At 42.0% G+C, this 15914-nt stretch overlaps 1 protein-coding gene across 2 annotated transcripts in view; it reads left to right on the plus strand.

Annotated features, from left to right (window-relative positions):
- Window positions 1–1929: 1929 nt before the first annotated feature.
- Window positions 1930–15914, plus strand: part of CWF19L2 (CWF19 like cell cycle control factor 2) — an 88086-nt gene continuing 74101 nt past the window's right edge. The window contains exon 1 of one of the 2 annotated variants that reach the window (XM_026100169.2): window positions 1930–2090. In XM_026100169.2, the coding sequence (XP_025955954.1) occupies window positions 2007–2090 (84 nt within the window). In that variant the 5' untranslated portion in view covers window positions 1930–2006. Of the gene's footprint in view, window positions 2091–9822; window positions 9938–15914 lie in introns of those variants that run through there. The other variant, XM_026100170.2, reaches the window with a different exon arrangement.

A 15914-nucleotide genomic window follows, 5' to 3' on the forward strand; every position in this document is an offset into this window, starting at 1 on the left:
CTGTGCTTTTCTTGCTTCTCCTCTCAACCGCAGCGCCCTTTGCTGTATAAAGCTAAGGAATGAGCATAGCATTTGTCAAACATGCTTGAATGTGTCTCCATCTACTTAATTTGCTAATTGCTTCCCAAAGGGGGTTGATGTGCTGCTTTTCCATGCAATGACTATTAAGCTCTATCAGTTATGATTCTCTACCTAGTGATGAACTACAACAGATTTTTCTTCAGAAGATGCTGCTAATTGTCATAGCATAAATTGAACAAAGATGCAAATACAATTTACATGTTTAATATCACCATGGAGATGATTACTCAGTCACTGTTACCATTTTGAAAACATACTGCCCAATGCCATTAGCTAACAAATTACCCAGATATTTTGCTTAGACTTCAGCCCAAATAATATTACTATTATTTGGCAGTTGTGATTATGTTTGGTGCCAGACACACAGTAATAATGCTCTGATCTTGTCCCAGAGAAATTGTGTTAAATATCTGCTTCACCTGAGATTTAGCAGCCCTGTCATATACTGTCAGCCAACTGCAATTTGTATGTGCTTGAACATATATTTTTAAACTTCCCTCCTCCTCCTGTCCAGGCAGATATTGAGCATTGGCACCCTGCCAGTTATAGAAGCCATATGTTAGCATGGAAGCACCAAACTGGCTGCAAACGGAAGAGAAAGTGGCTGGAAGATACTGTGAAGACTGATCGTGGCAATGGGGAGTATCGGGCACTATGTGGAGTCTGGGAGTGTCTGCTAAGCCACATTTTCCCTTGCACAGTCCTCATTAATCTTGGGTCCAGATGAGTAGTCTGAGGCTCACATAAAGCCATTGTGGTCACCAGCAAAGGCTAAGACTGGAATTCGGTATTCCCACACCAATGCTGTGCATTCATGGCCCTCCGAGTCAAGCGCCACAGGCACCCGCTAAGCTCTTTGTGCCATGACGTGACATACTTGCCCTGACTTTTACCTGGTAGGTTGTGGAAAGTCTTCTAGAAGCTGCCATAAATTTTGTAGCTATGAGAGAAGCTGGGGAAACTTGGTCATGAGGTTGAATCCGTTATGGCCGAACACTGGAGGGCCCAGAGGGCCTGTGAGCCGGCTCCTGCCGGGAGCAGGGGTCCGAGCCCGCAGCGGCGGAGGGGCCCGGGGGCAGCTGCGGGGAGGCGGTAGGCCTGGGCTGAGACCCATTTGCGTGTGCGTCTGAGACTAAGAGACGAGGGGCTCCACAGGCCCACACAGCGTGCGCGTGTGCGTGTACACAGGTGTGCAGGTCTGAGCAGGGGGTCTGCAGTGGGGCTGCAGGCCTCGGGCGCTCAGATGTCCAGGTACCAGCACCTGGGGATGCCGGGGCTCCAGGGGCAGCTGCGTGTCTACGGGCAGCTGCGGGAGGGATCCACGTTGTACGTATATGTATATATATGTGTGTGTATTTTCCACTCACGGGCTTTCCTTCTGATCAGCCGGTGAGCGGACCAGGATGAGGCCATCAGTGCTGTTCCTGTTTGCACAAGCGCTGTTTTCTGTCCGTGTTCATCTGCGTGGCCACACTGATATGCATTCATATATATATATTCATATACATATATACGTGTGCTGTATGCGTGTGCATGCTGATCAGGAATATGTGCTCAGCCTTGTCCTGGCTGGACCTGGGCACGGCGGTGGGGCAGCCCCGCTCTCTCGGGCTGCCGGATTTAGCAGCTCCGACCAGCACCGCCCTTTTCTCGCCGGTGGAAAATGGATTTCTGCTTTGAGGGCAGAGCTGCACCCCGACACCACACTGCCCTGCGCAGCCGCCCCTCGCCCCGCCCCCCGGGGCCCCGCCCCGCCCCTCGCCCCGCCCCCGGGCCTCGCCCCGCCCCTCTCCCCGTTCCCGGGCAGCGCCCAGCCCCCTGGGCACCGCCCCGGCCCTCGCCCACCCCCCTTCCCGCCGCTGTTTACGACAGCGCCGTACGCACGGCGAGGCTGCCCGGCGGCTGCTTTACGGCGCGGCCCGGCCATGGCGTCGGGACTGGAGCGGGAGGCGCAGCTGGCGGCGCGCAAGGAGCAGAGGCGGCAGGAGCGGGAGGCGCTGCTGGCGCAGGTGGGACCTCCGCCCTCCCCCCTCCCCCGCCGGGCAGGCCCTCGCCTCCCCCCGGGCAGGCGTGCTGCGGCGCACCGGCGCGGCCAGGCCTCCGCCGGCGGCCCCGTCCTGCCCGGGATGGGGGGGGCTTGGCCCCGGGTCGGCCCCGCCCGGCCCCGGTGGGGACCCTTCTCCCCTAGGAGAGTCCCGTGCCCCCCGGCCGAAAGGGGGGCTGGACTGTATCACCGGGCAGTGGCGAAAAGCAAGCAGGAACTTGCTTTTGATTGGCAGCGGCTGCATTATGCGTCTTGCCACTTACAGTGGTATTGATCCATTCAGTATTTCACATCTCATTTATGTGTGTCTTATGTTCAAGGACAATGTTTATAAGAAAAAAAGGCAAGTCGTGAGCAGCAGCAGCTTTGCCAGATAACTTTTATTTGCTCTTTCAAATCAAAGAAGTTCATGAATATAAGAATAGTAACACAGCATATTGTGTGACATCTGAAGGCTATGGAAAGCTCTGTGTAAGAAATTAACTTAGAGCACTTTGGATAACATATGGCACTGAATATCCCTGTTCCTCTCGATGGCTTTCTTAATAAATAATACTGAAATGCAGCTCTTCAAAGATAAGGTTTATTGCTTGGTGCTGTAATGTATTGAACTATCCTGAAATTCTCATTTTATAGAAAGTCTAATTTGTATCCTGCTTGTACAAGATCAGATTCCACTGTATAATGCATATTTTAAGGTTTACTGAAACCAAGTAGTTGCTGTTCTTAATCATGTTTAGGAATACTTGAGAGCTATCCAGAAACAGAGCGTGTTGTACTTGGCACTATACAAATGCAAGGTAGTATTAGTTTCAGAGAGTTTTTATAGACAGAACAGCCACCAACTGAAGAAAGAGGTGTAACACCAGTTTTGATAATTTCCCAGGGAAGTGTATGTGGTTGCCTTTTTTTTTTCTTTTTTCCCTTCTTCAAAAGAGAATATATTGGGTAGGTAATAACTTGGACAGAAATGGGAGAGTCTGTTTTCATGGAGCCAGGATATTAGCTGGTTGGTTACGTCTTACTGTAGTGTGAGCCAAGAGTTGGGACTCTCCTTCTCATAGATGTTTTTGTCGGGTTGCTGCCACTATGAGACCTGAGTCACATTTTATTTGAAGCCTGCCCATATGCTGTCTTTGATACTTATGCTGTAAGCTGCTGGTTCTTGATATGACACACTAGTAGGGTGAATGATAAAATAGTAAATGTCATGTTAGTTCCATGGCATGATTTATTTTGAAGTTTAAGGAGTGGGAGATAACTATATGGAAAGAAAAGTGAAGAAAACAGTAAGAGGAGAACTAGGTAAGGAAAAAGTTTGAAGTTGTGGTGATGGACTTCAAGAGAAGGAAGACCAAAGTAAGCAGCAAACAAATCTTACTGGACAAAACTGTTTTAACGAAAAAAAGAAATTGGAAAGTGGCCTGAATATCCCAGGGGCCTACATAGTAGCAATGTCTTTCCTCAAGGTAAAGTCAGAGAAAAGATGAAGTAATATGTTGTGTGGGTATCCCCCTTGCGCAGTTATGGCTCTAGGAACATTCTAGAAGGCACTGGAATATTGTAGGCGATAGGATTTCCCTTAAATAACTTATTTATAAGGATGGGATGTAATTATATGGATTCTACACAGTAGGCAGGGTGTATTACAACCTTGAATCTCCTCTGCCTTTTTGACAAGCAGTTAAAGGAAATTCCTTTAACTTAGTGATAGTAAATAATACCATCCTGCAAGTTTTACTTTTCATTTTTTCTTGCATTTTTCTGCTATATTTAAGTTGCTGTGTAACACTGCCGAGATTCCTTCTTTGCGCAGTTCAACCTCTCGGATCTTCAGAAAATTCTTTTAACTGGAAAAAAGTGAAACTGTTATATAGGCTGCCATTTTCTTACTTTACCTTTTCCTCCCAATTGCTGCTGCTTGTACTGCAAGCTAGCTGGGACAATACTTCTCATTTGAAAAACCTTTTACAATGTCAGACATTGTAGTAGTAGTTTATTAAGTAATGATATTCTTCCTCTTTATTTCCTTCAAAATGCATCAGCAGTTTAATGTGAAATAAAGGTGTTCTGTGAAGATGTGTAAAAATTTTTGGTGAAACTTGCCCTTCCCAAATACCTGTGGATGATTTTTCCTTCTTTTGTTCATATGTATAAAATAAATTTAATTTCAGCTCATAGATGTAACATTAAACACTATTGTGGTGTTTTTGTAGTAACTGGATTGTGATATTTAATATGTTGCAATCTCTGGAAAAGGTCATGTGAATTCAACTTTAACCTGTCAGCATGTTCAGTTAAGTCTCAGTTCGGGGAGATGCAATAAAGCTCAGCAACGAGGTTTGGTTGTAGTGGTGCTGAAAAATTCAACAGCAATGAAACAAAGCTGCTGTCATAGAAGAGAAGGTTGAAGTGGCTGATGTGAGCACTTAGTCATACAGAGGATGAGGGATAAGAGGAGTTAAAAGTAGTTTTGGCAGGGTTTGAGTTGGTACTGGAAAGCACAATATAGTGAGTATAGTGGCTACTCTTCCACTATTAGGATATCTCGAAGTCCTTGATGGCATTGTAGCCTTGTAGGTCCTAACCATTTATGTTCCACCGTTCTTATGGGTTTGGATGTTGTTCATCAGCTTTTGTGAAAGTATTAGGAAAAAAAACTATTTTGAGGCTTTAGGATGAAACTAAATCTAAATTCCTCCCCTCAGAAAAAGAACAAAGCAGAAAACAGAGAATCCAAAAAACTTAACCTCCGCCTGATAGTACTCTTCCTGAAGTTTTATGCAGGAAAAAATTGCAAATGATAAATTGCTTGGGTTTTTTTGTTTGCAGCTGTCCTTCGTAGAGAAGGAAAAACAGTCCTCATTTGAAATAAATTAAGTATTTGTGAAGTTATGAGCTTTTAAAGATGTTCATCTGTTCATTAAAATATGTATAATATCAATAACATCCATAAATGAGAATGGTTTAATGTTTTAAGTGTATTGACTTTCTCTGCTTCACTTAGACTAATTTGATTATGGTCAGAACGCCTGTTGCTAGAGAAGCATTGTTGCAGCACTTTATCCCGGTGCATTTTGATCCTCTTTCTTGTAAGGCAAAAAAGAAATGGGCTTAGTTTGTCAGATTTACTGCACCTACGTATGGCTTAAAAAAAGGAGCGAGAGGCTTGATGGAGGTTGGGAACACCATGTGATCGGGTGGTAGAAGAGCAGTAACTTTTAACATGTGGCTAATGTGGTCAAGATATTCATCTGATGTTTGAGGAGAGGAGCTGTGTTGGACCTCATAGTTGCAAGCAAAGAAAAACTGGTTGGAGACGTGAAAGTTGGGGGCAGCCTGAGCAACAGGTGGAGTTCAGGATCCTGCAAGGAGGGAACAGGACAAAAAGCAGGATCACACCCCTGGACTTCAGGAGATCAGACTTGAGGGTGTTTAGGGACCTGCTTGGAAGAATCTCATGGGCTATGACTGTGGAGGGGAGAGGGGTCCAAGAGAGCTGATTGATATTCAAGGATCACCTCCTCCAAGCTCAAGAATGGTTCATCCCAACAAGCAGGAAATCCAGTGAAGGTGGGAGGAGGCCTTCGTGGATGAACAAGGAGCTCTGGAAAAAAATCAAATGTAAGGAAGTGTATAAGAGGTGGAAGCAGGGACAGGTGACCTGGGAGGAATAAAGAGACAGTGTCTGAGCATTCAGGGATGGGGTGAGGAGAGCCAAAGCCCATCTGGGGTTGAATCTGGTGAGGGATGTGAAGGGCAACAAGAAAGGCTGCTTCAAGTTAGCTAAGTGGCAAGAGAAAGGCTAGGGGGAGTGTGGTCCTGCTGCTGAATGGGTCAGGGGCCTTGGTAACAAAGGATGCAGAAAAGACTGGATGCCTTCTTCACCTCACTCTTTTCTGGCAAGACCGGCCTTTGGGAATCTGAGGCCCCTGAGACCAGAGGGGAAGTCTGGAGAAAGGAAGACTTTCCCTTCGGAGAGGAGGATCAGGTTAGGGAACACGTTTAAACAAACTGGAGATACACAAGTGCGTGGGCCCTGATGGGATGCCCCAGTGAGTGCTGAGGGAGCTGGCAGATGATATTGTGCAGCCAATCTCGATTATCCTTGAAAGGTCATGGGACCTGGGAGAGGTTCCTGAGGGCTGGAAGAGAGCAAATGTTGCTGCTGTCTTTCAGAAGGGCAAGAAGGAGGATCCGGGAAACTACAGGCTGCTCAGCCTCACCTTGATCTGTGGGAAGGTGATGGAGGAACTAATCCTGGATGCCATTTGCAGACATGTGAAGGACAGGAAGGTGATGAGGAGCAGTCAGCATGGATTTCTGAGGGGAAATCATGCCTGACCAACCTGATAGCCTTCTGTGATGAGATGACTGGCTGAGTGGATGAGGGGAGAGCAGTGGATGTCGTCTGCCTTGCCTTCAGGAAGTCTTTTGACACCATCTCCACTCACATCCTTTTAGAGGAGCTGATGAAGTGCAGGCTAGAGAAGTGGGCAGTGAGTTGGATTGAAAACTGTCTAAATGACTGGACTCATAATCAGTGTCACGAAGTGTAGCTGGAGGCCAGTCACTCATGGTGTCTCCCAGGGCTTGATCCTGGGGCCAGTGCTGTTTAATATCTTCATTAATGACCTGGGACTGAATGCAACCTCAGCAAGTTTTCAGATCACCCAAAACTGGGAGGAGTGGGTGATACACTGGGTGATTGTGCTGCCATTCAGAGAGACCTTGAAGGCTGGAGAAAAGGGCTGATGGGAACTCACAAAGTTCAAAAAAGGGCAATGCCAAGTCCTGCACATGGGAAGGAATAACCCAATGCACCAGAACTGGCCAGGGAGCAGCTTGGCAAAGAAGGGCCTGGAGTCCTGGTGGACAGCAAGTTAAATATGGGCCTGTGATGTTCCCTTGTGGCAATGGCGGCCAGCAGCATCCTGGGCTGGATTAGGCCGAGTGTTGCCTGCAGGTTGAGGGAGGTGATCCTTCCCTTTTCTCAGCCCTGGTGAGGCCGCACCTGGAGTGCTGCCTCCAGTTCTGAGCTCTTGAGTATAAGACGGGGAGCTACTGAAGTGAGACCAGCAAAGAGCCAGAAAGAGCCAAGCACTTCAGTGGTGCTCGATGACAGGACAAGAGGCAAGGGACACAAACTGAAACACAGGAAATTCTGCCTGAACATAAGGAAACACTTATTTACTTTGAGAGTAGTTTAACACTGGAGCACGTTGCCCAGAGAGGTTATGGAGTCTCCATCCATGGTGATACTCAAATGTGATCTGGACAGTGTTCTGGGCAACTGCTCTAGGTGATTGCTTGAGCAGGGGGATTGGACCAGATGCTCTCCAGGGGTCCCTTCTAACCTCAACTATTCTGTGATTCTGTGTTGTCTTGGAAGTTCCTGCTTTTTGCTTTGGGCAGGACAATTGGGAAGCTGCATAGGTCTGATACTTCAGTCGTGATGCTGCCAGATACTTTACAGTTTACAGAAATGACTGTGCTTCAGCAGTTCTGTTTCTGGAAAGATGAGAGGAGATGTTCAACTAGATTCACCTTAAGGAGCTCTTCACTGTAGAGACACTGCAGATATTTAGTCTGTGTAGATTGGGCTAAAATGAAAGGAAGCCCTTTAGCTCTGGTTACAGATATCTTTTGTTGATGGTTGAGACTGCAAGCAATCTGAGGGAACCTTTTCTATATCTTGAGAAGTAATTCTGCCTAAATCACTGAGCTCACTAGAAAAATCAGGAATTAGCTGGTTATTTTTTTTTTTGCAAATTCCATATACACAAAAATGAAGAGATTATTTTGAAACAGTTGTAGAAATAGAATTGATTTCTTCATTTGCTTTTACCTTTAAAACAAAGAAATTGAGGAGATTGCTTCTTGTTGATTTTTAATTACTCTTTCTTGATTTTTGCTGGTTATGATTATCTCACACACTTCAGTTGTAGAACCAAAAAACCGCTCAATGCCTCAATAGAGATTTCTCTTCTAAATTTTGGAAACATCTTTTGTGTAGTCTGTCTTCCCAACTGTGCTGGTAAAGCACAGCAGCTGGTTATGTTTATCATAATGATCAGTAATCAAATAATTAAGTGTTGACATGCAAATTGTTATCAAGCTCCTGAAATAGCATCTTGTTTTGATGTGTAGGATAGTTCATAACATCACTGTTTGAGTTTGCAAGTTTAGAAAGAGAAAATAATCTGGGTATTTTTGTAAATGCAGGGATGCATGCTTTATTAGATGAGAGCATAAATTATCCATAAAAACTAGCAATAATACAATCTTGAATCAGTCCCTGAATCTGTACTATGACATGGCATTTCTGTGTTTTGGTGCTGATCATCATCTGCTCTGTAGTTTTTGATGGACCTGGCTGAGTCTTTTACTCTTTTGTCTCTATGGTTGATGTGATTTGGCCATTGCTTATACAGAAATCCTGTCTTTTAATTGTTAGGGATGGACGATAGATGGCAAATTTCTCTTGATGGCAGTGCATTTTGATTAAATAGTACTGTAGGTAAATAAGATTTTACTCATTATTTCACAAAGAGGTGCAGATACATTTTTCAAACAATATAGATAAAATGATGGTACCTTGAAACAGTCTTATTGTACAATATGAAATTGTGTTTAATTTTGCTTATTTAGGTTTCTGAAAAAAATTGAGATGCACAATCCCTTATTATTTTGATATGTCTTGTTTCATTCTTTTGACTTAGACCTCTACCTGTATTTTACATCTTTTAAGTTTTATTTTTTTTAAAAAACTGACCTAAATCTTAAAAAAAAAACCAGCGTGCAACAATATCACTGACTGCACTGTATTTGAACTCTAAGCAAGCTGTGAAATGAGCAGGTTTTCTCAGTGAAGTACTATTAGGTATTTCTTCTTAAATCAGCCGAACTGTTGGATTGTTGCAGTGAATGGTATTTGCAGAAATGATGAAATACTATGGCAACATTTTACACTTCGTTTTTAGTGAAAAATTACAGAAATTAATCTCAAATCAGAAATTAATAGCAAAATGTGTCACTATTCTGGTTTTTAGAGCTGTTATTCATTGGAAAATGTTTATATGCTATAATACTAAGCCATTTCATGTTCTTTCCCTTTTAAAATCCATCAGAAGTGTTACATCCTTGACTGTCTTTCAGAGGAAGTAAGCATGTCAATCCTATTGTACTCACTGAGATCTTAAATCATTGATTAATATTAGAGGAGTAGTAGCACCGAGAAGTGAATCCTATCTTTTCACAAAACGTCTTCATACTTCTGACAAAGCAGTTCTATATGCATTTTTGCAACCCATGCCTTTGATTTAAAAGACAAGTGATTTGAGAAGCCTACTGATGCCTCAGTTTTTATATTCTGTTATTCCTTCTTTTAGAGCTCTCTCTGCCACGGGTCTGGAGAGGTTCTGGGTCAACACGATTCCTGCAGTTTGCTAGCAGCAGTAGCTGCAGGCAGGCATCTGTTCCTCTGCAGTGTCTGCAGCTGTCCCAGCAGAAACAGTTACTGCCTCCCAGCTGCTGCTCACTGAAGACTGCCATCACCTACAGTCTGCTTTCTAAATTGCATGTCACACTGTTCTGGGATGATTTTTGGTCACAACAAATTTGAAAATTGTTTGCATGGTCTGTCTTGTGTACCTTTTGACAGGTGCAAATGACAAAGAGCAGTGATGTTTTCAGCTGGCACAGCTGCATCTGCAGGAGGATGAGGGTACAGGCAGCACTGGTACGGCTGTGATACGGCAGCTTGTTGTGGAAACGAATCCCTTTTGTATGTCTCCGCTGCTGTCCTCCTTGGTAAGGCTTCAGGGACGTTACAGTAACGGGAATATTGAGGATAGAGAAACATAGCCTAAGCATTCGTGAAAATAACTGCGTTACCGAGATTGGAAATGTGTACAGGAGCATCAGAATGATCAGAGAAGGTGTGTCTGGGTTCACTGAAGATAAGCACTCGTATAACCAGGCCTCTCCAGCCCTGGTCTTTGTAATGATGCAAGTTGGGAGAGTAATGCAGGCCACAGCAACCTCTCTGACAGTTTAATATGGAAACTGCTAAATGAATAGAATGGGTTGTATGACAGAATGGAGATAGTCCTGAAATTAGAAATGAAACCTTATTGTTCAGATTTTGGGTGTGTTATGTTGGTATCTTAAGAACTGGGCTAGCTGTTTTGTCTTGAATTTTTTTAACAGAAAGTGGCTGTCCAAAGGAGTCGTTCCATACTTTTGTCCTCTCATGCCCTTCCTCCCCAGGCTGCACTGTTTTTCTTCCTTCCTGATACTGGAACTGGTAGCTTGCGTGACCTTGTAAGAGGGCTAGTTTGGAAGCTAGAGCTGCAGAAAGCTGTCCTCTGTTTAGGATTCACCTTCTGTCAGTATAGTTCCCTGAAGTGGCCAGGTCAGTGCAAGGAGGGTGGTGGGACACACAGGTGGGTGTGTGAAGAGAGGTGCAGAAGTGGAGCCTTGGTTATTCAAGCAGCTCAGCTGTGAAGTCGTGCTTGATCTCTCTCTGCTGATTGTGTTTGTCACACTATATTGATATGGTGCTGGGCTATGGAGTTTCTTCTGGCTATTTGTTAGAGGAAAAAGGGATTTTTTCTTTGTTTTGATGGAGAAGTTGGCTTTTTGGATAGTGACATTTTTCATTTTATCCTGAAGAACTAGAGATTAACCATGGTTAATGATGGGACACTGTGTGGTCTTTCTAGTGGTATTGAAAATTCTTTATGCCCTTCCTGAGAGCTGAATTGATGATCAGGGTTTGGGTCAGGAAAGAGTGCTGGTCAGGGTTTCTGGGTGCTGGAGAGGCAGTGGTTTAGCCTCCCTCCCTAAGGTGTGGCGTGACCCACTTCTGGAAATCTCTGGGGTGCTGTCATGTAACAAGTTCTGTTTATTGTGCAACCTAATGCTGCCATTGGCAGCGCCTGCGATCTTTTCTGCTTCTTCCTGGGGTGGCATGCTGTAATTTTTGCAGGTTTTGGTGTTTGACTCTCGTGTATTACAGGCTGTTTGGAGCAAGTTTTATAGTTAGCTCAGCAGATGCCCTGGTCAACAATTGTGCAGGACTGGCCTTAATGACCTGCCTCATCCCTGTATTGAAAAATCGAGAACTTTCGCTGAACTTGATTTCCTTCCTCTTTCAGATGGGACTGTGAAATCCAAGATCCTTTGGCTTGTTTGCAGTAAAGACTCCAAAGAGTTTGCTCTGTCCACGTTAGCCAACAGTGCTACCATATTGCAGTAGAGTGCTGTTTTTATAACCGTTTACTAACAGATCTTTCATAGTGCTTTGCTGGCATGGTGCTTCACCTTGTGCCTGTTGCAAAGGGAGTCCTGAGTAAGTTTATTAGGGTACCCCAGAAGCATGATACGCAGCATGCTGCTTGCCCTTCTTGATACTTAATTGCTTTTAATGGTACTGTGTGTTTGTGTGTGGGCCTGCACCCTCACTTGCAAAATTAATGCATTGTTCTGAAATAGAAGTTATTTCAAAAATGTAATATCTTATACTTATGGTGAAGAAACATAAAAATGGTGTTGCAGTGGTCACCTAAAATGTACCTAATGTTAAGTACTTGTCTGTAAAGTTGAAAGGAAAAATTGTTGGATATTTTTGTATTAATGAACCTTCATTTGAAATAAATGCTTGAATTGCTGTGGGTTGAGAGATGTGAAACTGTTAGAGTTGGCCTCTGTAGCGTAGCAGAATATGTCTGACAGGGGACTTAATTATAAAATGTAGAAAGGGAAGAAAAAAATAGATGGATGCTAGTTAGCCATACATGATTATAAAAGACAAGTAGAATAGGAGGTTAAGGTCTGAAGCTAATGAAGAGAGTAGCTTAGATTCCCCCTCTTCTCCCCCAAGTGATGCTTGAAATATGGGGGGGGGGTTCAGGGGAAAATCTTCCTTGACTATAAAAATGAATATTGTAATTTGATGGTAGAGGGCGCTAGATAGATACATACATTCAGAGGTTATAGCTGCTAGCATTCCAGCCTGGTGTTAAATTGATAATTCAGGTCAAAATATAACCTCTTTTAGTCTTTTATAAATCCCTAGGCAGCTTTTTTTGTTTTTATTTTACATATGGATATTGTTAACGATCATTTATATTTTGTAACTTGGTGTAAGAAAAAGCACATTTTGTCTACTGCTTTTTGTGTCTGTCTCTTTTTAACAGTCTGGTGGTAGTGCCACTACAGGTTCATCTTGTCCAATCCCATGGCTTCCCGTATTCGGGAGACCACAGTCTGCAGCTTAACGAGATTTAGAGTCACTCTGTGTTCTGAATATATATTTGCATACTTCAGTGAGAAGTATGATCAACCTCTTTTATGAGGATCATGTATTTCATTTACCTAAATGCTAGCTTGTATTTTTTCTGTTTATTATAGAGCTAATAAAAAATATTCCTGCTTCTTTTGTACCTTATATATAATATTAACTTCATTTTACTCAATGTGTATTTGTAAGTTTTGCAAATTTGTCATTTTTGAAGGAAATAGTAATTTTATTTAAAATATACTTTTTATTATAGAGAAGGGTAGGAGTCTAAATCACAAAAAAACCTAGCAGATGAATAGGAAGAAAGTAGTGGAGAATAAATGAAGGAGGATCACTTGAAGAGTACTCCCCCAAAAGAAAATAAGATGTCTGAGATGTAAAGGTGGAATGAGTTTGGGGGGCAAAAAAGAGGAAAAATGGAGAAAAGAAGTTAATGATGCTTAAAAAGAAAACTTGAAAACACAGGAGAGAGAGATGATCTGTTTTATTGTTTGATACTCTTGTAATGTATAAAACAAGGCAGCCAGTTCCAAATATGTAACGCTGTCACCCTTTGGACTGCTTAATTTGCTAAATAGCTTCTAATTGAAGGACTTTGTCAAAGGTTTTTGAAAGTTATATATGTTATATGAATTCTATGTTTAGTTTGTTTTTTTTTTGTAGATGGGTGTATTTATATTACAGGAGATATTTAAGGAGAACACAGGCATAATGTAGATTATTTAGTTATCTGTCAGTGCTCAGTTGGAATATATGGAATATATTTTTTATTTACCTTTAATAATACTGTTCTTTTGTTGTTAAAATGGACACACTGGCTAAGGGACCATTGAAATGCTAATATGCAATCCATATGGTAATTCTGATAGTGATGTGTTTAGAAATGTGTATTTGTAATTTGGGCTGTGATGCAAGTTGAATAGGATTGTGGACTGCTGCTTAAAATTGCATAGACTACGTGATTAAAGATTTGCTTACTTTTGGTTAACCTTAATTAAAGGTTTTAAAATGGAATGTGGACAAAAACTGTGATAATATTATCTGTGGAGCAAATTTGAGGTGATACCAGATAAATACCCTGTTTGTTGATAAACCACCAGATGATCAACTTGTTCTAATGCTTATCTTATCTCTGCTTGCCTTTGTGATTTGTTGCAGAGTGAGAGTATGATTTCATATTTATCTCAAACAGATGATATGAAGTGTTATTTTTGAGATTTTGAATATATGTATTTTCAGATTCTGTATTGTGTTTTATCTGGAGCTTGTATTTGATATCTTTAAGACTGTACTGAATTTTCAGCAGCAATAAGAAAGAAATTCAAAAATACTTTGGAAGAGAACATGCAAATTTGACTTGATTTGAAGCAACAGTGTTTTTTCTGCTTTATACAGTCAACATGTTGATATGTATTCATACACAGATGTAATCTCAGCTAACCAAGAGATTCCTGTAAATTCCGTGTAATGATAAACTGATGCTGTGGTTAAAGTCTGCCAGTGTCTTTAAATAACTGTTTGGGAATTTATGTGTTTTAGTGGTGAAAATACCAGGTTGGGGAAAACAATTTTACTGTACAACAAGAAGCAGAACAATGCATTTATATTTAAAATACTTTTGGCCTGACAAATACACAGAAATTAGGGGACCCGTTCTCACTCATTATGGATGAAATTTGCTTTGCAGGTGCTTGTAGGGTGCAGACTCACTAGTGGGCTGTATTTGCTGCTCCGTGGTGGGGATGCAGGCGCTCTGGAAGCCCATCTCCAGTGTCTTTTAGGGTAGTACAGAAGCAGCTGGCACTTACTGCCTGCCTAATTGGGCCAACCTGAGGGTCTTACTTCCTGATATAGTTTTGTGGTAACAGTTTTATAATAATATCTGCTCCTTGGCTGTTTGCAAAACTGAAACTTAATTCAGCTTCTCATGGGAGCATGAGATACTGATACAGGATCTCATCCTTCCTCTAAGGAAGAGAAGGATGTCATTACTGTAGGTCCACACCTTACATACGAAGGGAGACAGACTTGCATCTTCCGGTATTAACTTTCTAGTCAGGAAATGAGTGTATTAAATGAAGAGGTGTTGACAAGCTGATCTTGATTGACTTCCATTGGAGGTATTCATAGGTTAATATGCCTAAGAATTGATGAAAGGGTGGATGTGAACTGTTGACTTGAGCCTCAGGCTTTTCTCTACCAGAAGTGAAACAGGGTATGTGGAAAGCTTGTCCTTTCCCAATCTAAATCTTGACAAGAAAGTCTGTGTTTACTTGTTGTGGAGCAAACAGGCTTGAAGTCTATATTTTGTTGGGTTTTTTTTGCTGTTTAGAACATTGGTCAAGTTCCCTGTTGGCCAGCTTTTGTTACGTTTATCTCTAGTGTCCATCTCTATGTAGGTATAAACTTAAATTCTGTGTGTGTTTGGTTTGTATGCATTTTATGAGATGCATAGCTGAGGATATTATCCTTCCCTTGTCCATGAATGTGGCATGATTAGTTACTTTATTTTGGTCAAATGAATTTATTTTTAAGACAGAAGGGCCTTCATGGTCTGTATGGACTAGACCAGAGAATAACAGTCAGTGATTTCTGCATCAAGTTTCAGGGGTTTTGTTTGAGCTCGATGTGTGTCGTGTGGTGGCCAGGGTCAGCTAAAGGAGCTTCTCTGCATTATGTTAAGGTAGTAAAGAACACACCTGCGTTTCTAGACTTCTGGGCAGGTTACTTGGGCTATGCTTAACAACTATTTCACTCTTACTGAATTATAGTCCTCCTTATTCTTCTTTTTTTTTGTTTATTTGTAAAACTCAAAACTGTTTTGATGCTGGAATGAATGTCTCAGCATACTCTAATTCCTTCCTTATCCCTGCCTTTTGAATTCAAAGATACAGAGTTCACTCAGTCCCTTGTAGACCATCTGCTTTGTTATAGAGCTTGAAGGCCCAATAATTTTTGTCCACTTAACAAAATTTCCAGTTCTTGGGCTCCTTATTCTAGTTGACTTACACTAACTTGTTTTGATTTCTCAAAGTCTCTCTTTCTGAAACTAAGAGCCTGGGCACGAAGCTTCCTTTTCTTTCTTTTCTTTTTTTTGAATTTAAATGCATTAGAAAGATCATCACCTCATCACCTTCTGGGGCTACTATAGGATGAAGCTTTAAAAGGGTGCTTCAGTTAGGCACAGGCATGTGTAGTATTTTGATTTTTGTTCTTTATGGCATTTTCAATATTGCTAGTAGCATTGTTCAAAAAAATGTTAGCACTCCTAATTTAAGAGTTGTCTCTTTTTTTTTAATCTTATTTTTTAGATTGTATTTCTGTTCTTTGAACCGTTACGGTGAAAGAGCATCTACTGGTGTTCTCTCTCCAAGCCTGTTTTTCTAGCCATACAAAAGCTAAAATTTTTTTAGTGAGAAATACAAATGTTATTCTCTACTTAAGAAGGTGAATTTTCTATGAAACTTCAGAAGTTCTGGAACT

The sequence above is a fragment of the Dromaius novaehollandiae genome, chromosome 1 (assembly GCF_036370855.1).
Source record: "Dromaius novaehollandiae isolate bDroNov1 chromosome 1, bDroNov1.hap1, whole genome shotgun sequence".
NCBI classification, from domain to species: Eukaryota; Metazoa; Chordata; class Aves; order Casuariiformes; family Dromaiidae; genus Dromaius; species Dromaius novaehollandiae.